A 12,092-nucleotide genomic window follows, 5' to 3' on the forward strand; every position below is an offset into this window, starting at 1 on the left:
CAAACCCTTATTTCCATCGCATTGAGGTAATTATCGAATAGAAATAATACTAACACATAATTCACAGACATATTTGAAGCGTTAAAAGCATAAAATGTGGCGATAGTTACTGTGAAACTTAACGCCTTCCAGGAGTAGGCATTACTAAACAAAATTGCAGCTGGTGATTGTCTGTGCTGACAAGATGGAGTTTGCAGTCAGATTTATTCAAGTATGTGTTGGCCCTAGAGTGATGCATCCTCCAGTTTTCAGGGAAATGGTAATTTTCCGAACAGTAGTTTTCCGAAAGTAATGGTTCCGTGCGTAATAGCATGCGGTAATATTGTGTTCTACGAAATAATGCATAAATATATTGCATGGTTTAAAATATCACTTCAAAATCTGTCATCGCCAGATAAATAACGACAATAACATCACTTCTTAATTCAGACAAGTGTCCCTTTAGTGAATCGATCATTAATTCTCAAAATATAAGAAGTGATAATATTTTTAACACATGCTATAAATATCACTCGTTTTTTCTGCCTTTAGTGAATCGGCCCCTAAGCGTCTGCCCGGGCTGGTGCACCTCTTCTAAAAATGCAAAAAAAAAAAGCATTGTTTGCTATTATAATTATATAGTTCTATTAATTTCACGGCATCTGAAATTTCTTTCTATTAGTTTTGTCAATCCCAGTCAGATTTAGCCAAATAATGCACTTTAATATTGTGTTTATAGGATTTATAGAGAACATTTTGTATTTTGAATTTCAGAATGTGTTTTTCCAAAACAAACCATACGTTACTGAAGCAGGCAGTGACACTGATGTTGCAAGTATTAGCACACCACCAGGTAAATTTTTATAACAGTTGGTAAATATGTCTTTCTCGGAGTATTACTGAATTTCATTGTCCTATTTGCAAACTTTTTGCACTTGTATTTTCACACTAAATCAAATACATGGATTTTAAGTCATATCACTGTGATGAGTAGTGGCACAGGTCCACTGCACACCACATACCACAGGTACTGACATAAGCGTTTAGAGCCAAATGGCGTGGAAATTGCTTTCAAGGCCCACTGACTCCCAACCTTGCAGGTGGTAGGCCCTCCTGCTATCCATACTGTGTACAGAACTGCTGGCTGTGAGAAGGATTAAAACATTAAACCAAATGACTAACTGCTTACCGTACCTATTTTTCTTTCCTGTAGTTAAAAGGGATCTACAATGTATAAAAGTCCAACTGGCTCTTACAAGTTTGTCCATCAAAAATCCCATTGTAGAAGAATATGACGTCAATTTTCATTTTTTTTCCAAAATGCTAAAAAATAAAACATATATCAAGAACCTCTTTGCTTGAAGGATTAATGAGTAAAACGATGAGTACCTGATTAACATCTCATCATAATCTGAGTTTCAAAATCCTGCTTTAGCCCCTGACCACTGGATTTGGTTTTACCTAATTTTTATTTTAAGGTTATGTTGGATAGAAATCCCCTGGGCCAGTTCAGATCACCAGCCTGGGTTATTAAACAATGATATTATTATTATTATTATTTTGGCACCCACCTAGTGATTATACCTTAAGTTCTCTATTAACACAGACATACATGATTCACAATTTCGTATGTGAAATCTTAACATAAAATGCATGATTCATTTTTTTTATATCTTTTTTTATATCTAGTTAAAACCTATAGTCAGCAGAAACAAATAGAGGCGGCAAACTGGCTGCCCCAGGCTTCTCAGATTAGGAACACAGTTGCAGAAGATTCTGACAAATCAGGTGAGTTTTTCTTACTGCTATTTTGGGTGTAGTGCATTTACTAGACCTTTTTATTTTCTGTATGTTATTTTGCCTTTAATTACAAACAACTCTATATTATTGTCTGATATAATTTATATTTAGGGTAATAAGTTCTATTGGAGAGGATTTATGGGGCTTGGGATTGAGTGACTGAATCATGAGTCATGAAAGTGGTAAACTAGAGTTTTTTGTATTACGTACACCATCTTTATTTTTGTGATAAAAATGGTAATTGTGGTCAAATGCAACCTTTTCTTTTTAGGTAGCCAGGAGAAACAAAGAGAAGGGTTCCCTGATGCAGCACATGAGAGAGATTATAACCAGAAAGTTGCTTCTCGAAACCCACAAGGCTTTCAGGATTTACACATTCCTCTTTATAAGACTCTAGTAAGTACAACAAATTAAGGCATGCAGAAAGGTTTGCCTTAAGAATTAAAAAGTTGCATCCCTAGGACAGAAAGAATTTTCATCTTTGGTGCACCATAAAGTGCAATCAGCAAGTGATGTGTACTGATTTTTTGCATAAGGTGCAGTCAGCAAGTGGCTTGGTGTTACTAGTCATTAACGTTTGTATTAAGATCTCTAGGAGATTATGGAACACTTGCTTTACTTACCATGAATTGTGATACATTGAATATGAGTAAGTCATCGTTGTAATGTTCCTATAAGTTTCCTAGCATCTCTTAACTAATGTATTTCTTACCTTGATAAAGCTCTGCATTACTTTGTTTGTTTATCTTAGCAGAGCATATTCAAAGTTTCTTTTGTGCAGTAAGGTATTCTCCAGTAGCCCGTGTTCAGTGTGTCTAAGATTAACAGAAGGAACTCTTAATAGTGATGGGATTTTCTCTCCAGTTAACTGCAATGTTCTGTTTTTTCGCTCCCATTACTTTTAGGTGCAGCACTGTCCTGATGAAAGGGAACATGTCATAGGTTGGTTCTAAATCCTTTTTTTGTCTGGTTGGTGCAAAAGAGTGTTTTACAGATGAGTTCAAAATTATTGTAGTGATTTTTTTTTAATTCTATTATGTCAGGATAAACTGTTTTTCCCAGTGCTCTCTCAGTATATTCCCTTAAAGGAACAGTAACACCAAAAAAATTATTTATTTTAAAGAAATTAAACTATAATGTACTGCTGCCCTGCACTGGTAAAAGCTTTGTGTTTGCTTCAGAAACATTACTAGAGTTTATATAAACCCTGGTGTGTAGCCATGGGGTCAGCCATTCAAAGGAAGAAAAGGCACAGGTTATATAGCAGCTAACAGATAAACCCTGTAGAATACAATGGTGTCTTATCTGGAATCTGCGATGTAACCTGTGCCTTTTCTCCTTTTTTCCAGCTTGAATGGCTGCCCCCATGGCTACACAGCAGCTTATTTATATAAACTATAGTAGTGTTCCTGATGCAAATACCCCACTTTTACCAGTGCAGGGCCACAGTACGTTATATTTCCATTACTTTAAAACATTTTTTGGTGTTACTGTTCCTTTAATAATAATAATAAATTATAATAATGCCTATGAGCATGCATCATTTATAGCATTTTGTGTTGTTTAATGGCACTTAGGGCTAAAACAATAAAATATATGTAATATCATGCATTAAATCTAAGTTCAAATAATGTATCTATTAGACAGATATTTGTTGTTTCTGCAGACCCGAAGCTTGGTAAGAAGCTAAGGGAAGATGAAGCTACTGAGGTTTATGATTTACCTGAACGGCCAGGCTGTGTTCTGATCCAGTCAAAGGATCATATGAATGCACAGTATGCGGCCTGGGATGGTCATACAGAGGGAAATGCCTCAGTATCCAACAGGGCTACCAGCTGTGTATTCAGTCTGTTACAGGAAGCTGGTAAGTATTGGGTAAGGTAAAGTATTTATAATGAGCAAGAAGGGCTAGAGTATTTCTATTAAACTCTATATCTTAAACTTAGAAGAGGGGTACATTTGGATATTTAATCAATTACTCATCCTTCACAGCATAAATGTTCATATTATTAAAGCTTAGTAGTACAGTAGTACAGATATGTGATCTCTTGTCCGGAAACCAGAAAGCATATTATTTGGATTGGTTTCACTGTGGACTAAAAAGTATCTTTAAAAATGGTGCCTTTATTAAAGCTCCCCATAGATCTGCACCAGTCCCTGTTTCAAATTAAACATGGACATGTTCTAGCTGTCCCTCCAGAAGCCCAGGGATAGCCAACCACAGCCCTGCATTCACACAAGAAAAGGCAGGCTCGGGTTCCATATTAGGTCAGCCTAGCTCAATAGTACAAGACCACTCACATCTACTGGTTAAAAAAAGTTCAAGGGAGGAGTTACTGCTCCAGGGCCCATCTGTAGGAGCCTGATGCCACATGTTCCAAGTCTTTAAAGTCCAGTTATTTTAATGCTAGGAACTACAATAGAGTATTGGTCTTATTGGGAGTTTAGCTTGAGAATAAAAACACTGCTGGGGCAGTTCATTTAAACACAATGGGAAGGTAGCTGCCCCAGTAGATGTCAGAATAGCACTCAGTAGTAAGAAATCCAAGTCTGGCTTGGGATTCCTCCAGTTACATGGGAGTAGGAGAGATAATAGGTTACCTGAAAGCATTTCTAATGTGTAGCGCTGGCTCCTTCTGAAAGCTCAGACTCAGGCACAATGCACTAAAATGGCCCCTACACACCAATATTACAGCTAAAATAATACATTTGTTGGTTCAAGAATTTCATTTTAAATGGTAGAGTGAATTATTTACTATGTAAACAGTGTAATCTTTATATGATAACCTTGTGTAAAATGACAGAATTTATTTTCTTTAATCACCCCTAAACAACAAACACACTTGAGGCAGGGTCCTGTGCCTCACTTTGGGGTAACAAAAAAATCATTGCTTGACATCTTTTCCTTTAATTTCACTTGGGCAAAGGATATATTTTATTGTACTGTCACGTTTGTAACAAAAATAGGTATTGGCGCAGAGTACCCCAGTGATAAGTGATTATGTGAATATCATTGGTTTCCCTTTAATTTCAAATTCTTAGGCATAAAAACAGCATTTGTTAAGAAGTGCAGTGAAGCTGCTTTCATTGCTACCCAGTGTGAGATGATTCCAATAGAGTGGTTCTGTCGGAGAATTGCCAGTAAGAGGAATGCAGAGACTGAAGAAGGCTACAGATTTCCCCAAGCAAAAGTAGAGATGTATAAGGTACAGGAAAGAATCCATGATATAGAACTAGTTGATTTGTGTGTGCAGCTCTTTATTGTGTATCACTCATTGATTTGTGATGACATCCAAATGAGGGAAATTGGAATGATTGTAACTGAGAGTTAATTAGTGGTGCAGTAATGGTTATGTGCCCAGACTGAATTATTGCTTGTACTTTTTTTTTTCCCTAAAGGTGAATGATACTAATAATCACCAAGTCTCGGTGGAACAGTTGATAGCAGTAAAGCTTATCTGTTCAGGACTTCTGATTGGAAAGATTGAGGTGGATGTAATGACTCGCTCCACAATAGCCATATTTGAAATTATAGAAAAATCATGGCGGGCTCAGGACTGCACTTTGGTGGACATGAGGGTAACTATAGCCCAGAAAACAGCTGTTGAGCGGGTACTGGTTTGGTTAAGAGCTGGGGAGCCCACCTGGAAAATAGGGATTGCCCAACAAATAGATGTCTACTGATATTTACCTACTCTTAGGGCTATGAGTGGATGTTTGGTCACCTGTATATACATTGTGTGGTAGCCCAAAGTTGCCTTGTTACACATGTGTTTTACCTCCAGTTATTTACAGTAATCCCAGTAGGAAGGTAACAAGATGTTTTGTTGCCCATGCTGGAGGAGAACAATCGTTTGCGACAAAATATTCTGTGTTCCATAAACCTTAACTGTGTTTGTCCCATTGTGTTTTTACCACTCCCTTATTCACTTGCAATAGAAGGGACAGATACTCTTTCTGTCTTGTGCAGCGATCTCCAACCAGTGGTTCGTGAGCAACATGTTTCTCCATAACCTCTTGGATGTTGCTCCCAGTGGCCTCAAAGCAGGTGCTTATTTTTGAATTCCTGGATTGGAGGCAAGTTTTGGTTGTATAAAAACTAGTTGTACTGCCAAACTGAGCCTCATTTAGGCTGCCAGTCCATGTAGGAGCTACCAAATATCCAATCACTGCCCATATTTGGCACCCTTGTGAACATTTTACATGCTTGTGTTGCTCCCCGACTCTTTTTACATTTGAATGTGGCTAAGGGGTAAAAAAGGTTGGGGACCCCTGGTCTAGTGCATAACAAATCTCCCGCCTTTGCGTCAGTTATCTTCCTCTCTCCTTTTTTTCATTTCTAAGCTATCTTTTCTCCTTGTTTGCTTGCCTCATCTGCTTTATTGTCCTCATATGAGTTTCCTTTTCCCCAGCCTAAGCTCTAGACACGATACAGATAATAATGCTGCAAAGCCTTTGTTGTACTTTCATTTTTTACCTCTTTTCTGTTTACAATTTAGATTAAGTTTGGTGTTGATGTGACTAAAAAAGAAGTTCTACTTACTGATATTAAATGTGGCTCTCAAGCTCTTTGGCCAGCAGGAAACAAGAGTCAGCTGAAAAATAATTTGGTAAGTTTATTGTTATATGTTTTTATTGCTAGTAATATATTGTAATAGATGTTTAATTTATAAGTAATGCAAAGTTTTCCTTTAACCCTCATTCCAGAAATATAGCAAGGCATGCTAAGTACGAGAGAAACCTGGCACATGGTTACCACTGCTGTGCCACTATCAGTATTTATCATTTGTAATGGTTTTCAAGCTCTGAATCCTACATTGGCGTTTTTTGGTCAGTCTGTTGGTCTGGTAATGGCCAAGCCTGTACTAACTCTCTCTCTGATTTGCCTGTGTAGGTTGATCAGTTGTGTATGGTAGAATTTGACCACCATCCTAGAGGTTAAGATTGAAGTAATCCAACTGATAATGTACTAGGCTATCGTTCGTTCTCTATTGCTAATCTGCTGTGCGTATGTCTGCACCAGAATTTCATTCGCCAAGAGGATTAGGGCAAAGACAGATGGGGCAGAATTTCCTGCCCCTCCCCCCCACACACACACAGTGGCACCCCACTGTGCCTTCCACAAGTAAAGGCAGCCCCTGCCATTCCACCTTAACATAGTGAGTCATACTTATGTGCATCCCTGACCAACTCTCTCGTTTTTTTACTGCTATTTTATTTAATACTTCAATAAAGGTAACCTCTCCCTTATTTATCTTCCACTCCTGCAGTGCTTAGATGGCCAGAGCAGAGTTGTCGTGTTAATGGCATCAACTTCGGATCTTGTGCACTGTGAAGAAATCAAGAAGTCGTGTTCCAAGTATGGAATGAAATGTGAGCTGAGGGTGGCTTCGGCCCACACAGGCCCACAGGAAACTCTGGAGATCATAGCAGAATATGAAGGTGCAGAAATTGAGTGTGGCAATCCATTTATTACATGTTCTCAGTTACATAACATATAGAGCCCTGCAAAGGATTCTTGACTACTCCAAGGGTAGTTCATGTAGAAATATTCAGGAAAGGAATGCCTTGTAAAATGTACATCCTGCTTCTGTGTATCATCCAGAATGCTATACTTTATTATGCTTTTCCACCTGACGGCACTAATGTTCAGTAGGCAGCTTTTTACTGCTGAGTTGCACAACTTTAAGCAATGGAACACTCACCAACAAAAAAACCTAGAACATATAAGTGTTCATTTTGCAGCCATTCTCACTGATGACACTTTTTTGCCTTCACTTCTAGGAGATTACATTCCAACTGTTTTCATAGCAGTGGCTGGTGGAAGCAATGGCTTAGGGGCTATAGTGGCTGCAAATTCTTCTCATCCTGTTATTAACTGCCCCCCTCTTAGCGAAGATTGGAGCACTAAGGATATCTGGTCTTCTCTAAGGGTGCCAAGTGGTAAGAAACATAGTGTTATGATGTAATTTATTGCTGCATAACTGTCCTTGCCTTCCCTCCCCTGAATATTCATGGCAAATATACCTCTGTGTAGTCTCACTCTGACAACTCATGAGTTTATAGGAACAGGGGCAATGGTTGTGAGACAGCACAGTTACACACCTCATTTGTATAACAATTTTATGGTTAGTTCTTGGAAATGGGACATTCTGTTAAAGCATGGGAAGCGATTGAGACATTCTAGGAAGGAAGCAGCTCATAACATTTCTCTTTTACTTAAATAAATATCTTGTCTAATTAGGGGTTAGCCTAGACAGTACGAAGCCAAATTCTGGTTGGTGTATGTCAACATGTTTTTGTTTTCAGGGCTTGGATGCTCCACCGTGCTGTCACCAGAAGCAGCAGCTCAATTTGCTGCTCGCATTTTTGGAATAAACAGTCACATGGTGTGGTCCAAGCTACGAGCCTGCACTCTGAACTCATGGATTTCTCTCAAGCAGGCAGATGTCAAGTTTAGAAAATCCACTTTGTAAAAGCTTCTCACTCCCCGGATCTTACATCTTCAAAGTGAAAGTATGTTCACCTGACAAAGGATAACAGTCCTTTTCTGTTTTGGTTATTTTCAGTTTAAAACTTTCCAGCAAATCCAAACCAGGCAAACAAAAAAAAAGCTCATTTAGGTCATTTTCGTATGGTTGATTCCAGTGTCTACCTCAATAAACAATCAGCTTTGTAAAATAATTAGTGTTGTTTTCTCTTATTTATCATAATATAGTAGTATAAGCATATAAGGACAAATTTCAGTTATTAGAGATATTGTAGACTTCAAAGGATTGTTTTTTCTATATCTAATTTTAATACTGTATGCTGCATAATGAAGTCAACACAGTGCCATGACCTTAAAGGGGATGTATACCCCTTTTTCAAGATGTTCATTGAAAAGGGCTTGTATTGAACATTTTTTTTCCTATTGTTTTAATTCTTAATTTGTATGTTTTATTTTTTATTTACACTTAGGGGCAGATTTTCTAATCCACGAATCCGAATCCCGAAAGGGAAAAAATCGTATTGGAAACGAAAATTTAGCGACTTTTTTGTCGTAGTCGTGATTTTTCGTATTTGCCGCAACTTTTTGTCGCTGTCGCGACTTAATCGTATTTTGTGCAACTTTTTTGTCGCCATCGCAATTTTTTCGTATTGAGCGATAGTAAACGGCGGAAAAACCAATCCGATTTTTTTGCGACGGCGACAAAAATGTTGCGGAAAATATACTAAAAAGTTGCGACAAAAAAATTGCAGGACATACAAAAAAGTCGCGACGGCGCCGAAAAAGTCGCAAGAAATACTGATCATTACGAAAAAAACGCATTCGGGCGCTTTCAGTTTGTTCGTGGGTTAGTAAATCTCCCCCTAAGTGGTACAAATTGTTAAAACAGAATGTAAAGTCACATTCTGCGTTCAGTACACTGACTAGCCCTCTATAATGAGCTGCTCCTTATCTCAAAGTGTAAAAGGCTGCTGCTTGGGGGCATGAGGGGTTTGCTTATACAGCGGCTTCTCAGTGAACTGACGATTTGTTTTTATTGTGCGTGTAAGAACCAGGAATGTGACTTTTAATTAATTAAAGATTTTTTCCTGTATTTCTTATTTAAAGCTATTGGCAAAAAGAAAGTTCAACACAAGCCCTATTTATAGAACTAATCCTGAAAAAGCAATCTCCATTTCCAGCCAGCTGGAAGTACAAATACAAACAGTAACACAATGTGTAAAGATAAGTATAGCAAAATGTAATTTCTTTTTTTTGGCAGCAGCACTATAGCAAGATCACCCCTTCCTTCCATTGGTAACACAAATAGGACCTAGGACCAATGAATTGACACCGTTCCCTTAACAACATCTTCTGTTTTTCTTGCCGTACTTATTATGGCATAATGTTTAATTTCTTCAACGAGTAGAGATGGTATGGCCTTGGCATTACACTGTAGAAAGAACAAAGCCTGAGGAAGCACCTCCTGCCCGTGCAAGTGGGCGTGCATGAGTGTGTGGTGCCGGATGTACTTGTACAGTTTTAGGGTGCGCAGAAACAGCTTAATAGCCAACAAAGCCTTGAAGAGTACAAAGGTGTTACTGCAGTCCAGGGACAAGTGAAAGTGGTAGTTATCCTGAAATAATATGTGTAACCAAACACACTTTTTACCTATAAATGGTTCTTGGGTTCCTGGTTGTTTCAATTTAAGTATTAATTCCTTTTGTATCCAATCTTGGATTCCAATACACAGGAGACACCTCGTAAAAGGCTAGGAAATATGTGTGTGCCTTGTGAGGCACTGTCCAGACAATTTTTAAACAGCCACTACAGAGGGAGGCATTATCACGTGGGGCCGTTACACTTAGCGCAACCCTTCAAATGCATGAGAAAAATGATTTCATTCCATTTTTTAATGCTTGATTGCACCTATGAGCTTTTAGATCTGTTCGTTGGTGCAGTTGAATTTTATTTCTGCATGCTGAATTTATATGCTTTGTTAAGCAATTAAATGTCTCCTTTAGCAAATCACACTTCCATTAAATATATATATATATATCTATAGATGCATTCAACATGCATTCAACTATGTAGGCTGGGGTTTGGCAAGGCTAATTCATGAAAAAAGTTAATGCAGTAAAGTTTGTGATGGAAAGGTACCCTTTCAAAAGTGGGCCTTATACTGGCAGTGAAATTATGAAGCTTTATTGGATGTACAACAATCCTGTTGGAAAGCCTTCCATAGGACTCAATGGCACTCTACAGCTCCATCCTGGCCAAAAGATAGTCACGATACCAAAGCTTGAATGAATTCCGAAATGGTCGTAGTCTTTGCAAAAAATACAACTTTTTCGTTGAGGTTAATGAAAACCACGAAAAAGTCGTGAAACTTTAACAAAATTAGTGTGGACAAAACGTTCTATAAGTTAGAAAAAATATGAATTTTTCTCAAAAAAAAAATAAATTGTGGTTTAATGAATGGGCCCCTACCTAATAACTAGTCAGGAGTTCAAACTCAATTCAAAAACATCCCTGTTATAGTTAATTTGTGCTCAGAGTTTAAGCCAAGGTAATGGTGTCCTTAGGAGCACTCATACTTTTGCAAGGAAGTTTTATATCTAGATCATCGGTTGTTATGTCAGCGGACTCTAGAACAAAACAATTTCTCTTCTGCAATACTTGGTTGGACAGTGAATGTGGAAACATTCTTTAAGAGGAAAGAAGAAAAAAGCTTTTGCCCCACTTCCATGGACACAGTGGGGACAAGGGGCTATTAGTTGTCCCTCTCTGTCCAACAAGTAAGGGGGGATTCTCTCCATCTTGCTACTGCTGCTGGGATCCACAGGAAAGAAAATGTAATCAATTCATCAGAATGGGAATAAATATATTAATATTTTGAGACCTGTCTAATTACTTGGAAGAATTTATAAACCATTAGGGGCTCATTTACTAACATATATTTTAATGACATTTTAGTGCATTTATAGAAAGTCAGGTTCTGTATTTTGTATTTTGATCCCAAGTTTGAGTTTTTGTACAGTAGTGCCATTAACCCAATGGGATATTGTTTATACAACTGATAACAGAAGGCTAATGCAGCAAAGGAAACACATTGCAATAAAAACCATGAACTTTTAGTCAAAAAGTAATTTTGCAGGTACAGGATAGAAATAAAAATGGTTTGTAAAGTCCGTCCCTTTTCCTAGTTTTCGATAGTGGTTTTTCAACTGCTTGATTAAAAAAATGGCACTTGAAAAGTGAATTACCCCCTCCTCTGACCACATCATATGCCCATTGGCTTCCCCATACCTGTTCTAAGAAAGCACAACAGGGTTGTTGGCTGCATCAGATAGTGTCCAGACTTCCAGGCATTGGTCAGCATGGAGGAGCAAGCGTACTGGAAGCCAATTTGGCCCTGGTTTTCAGCATGCATGCTCCCTGTTGGTGATCCATTGCAGAAGGTCTGTACCCAATAGGTTTGTGACAAAAGGGCATAAAAAAAGTTGTGGAGTGTTTTATTTTCCTTTTAGAAGGTGGCAAGCTTACAATGCACACATTGTGAATTGGAAGACCTGCCTATATAGTATTGTATTTAAAGTTGGATGTTCTGGACAGGGGGGCTGAGTGGGTAACATGAAGGACAGCTGTATGGCGACTGTTCACGATTGGCCAAAATGCACGTCAATTAGAGCTGTCCTGTCTGGGTTTCACACTTTTGAAATCATAATAGGCCAATTTTATTTTTAGCAGCTTTCCTATATACATAACTTAATGTTTAAAATTTTAAAGTTATTTGTAAATGTAATTACTATTGCATTCATTCAATCAAATGCATAACATTCCA

General features: G+C 38.0%; 1 protein-coding gene across 1 annotated transcript; it reads left to right on the forward strand.

Annotated features, from left to right (window-relative positions):
- Positions 1-4,593: 4,593 nt before the first annotated feature.
- paics.2 (phosphoribosylaminoimidazole carboxylase, phosphoribosylaminoimidazole succinocarboxamide synthetase, gene 2) lies at positions 4,594-8,463 on the forward strand. Its single transcript, NM_001097216.1, is given in 5 exon segments — positions 4,594-4,985; positions 5,179-5,358; positions 6,279-6,389; positions 7,050-7,221; positions 7,564-8,463. Coding segments are annotated over 5 exon segments (750 nt in total). The 5' UTR covers positions 4,594-4,883; the 3' UTR covers positions 7,749-8,463.
- Positions 8,464-12,092: the final 3,629 nt, after the last annotated feature.

This window comes from Xenopus tropicalis, chromosome 1 (genome assembly GCF_000004195.4).
Source record: "Xenopus tropicalis strain Nigerian chromosome 1, UCB_Xtro_10.0, whole genome shotgun sequence".
Lineage (NCBI taxonomy): Eukaryota > Metazoa > Chordata > Amphibia > Anura > Pipidae > Xenopus > Xenopus tropicalis.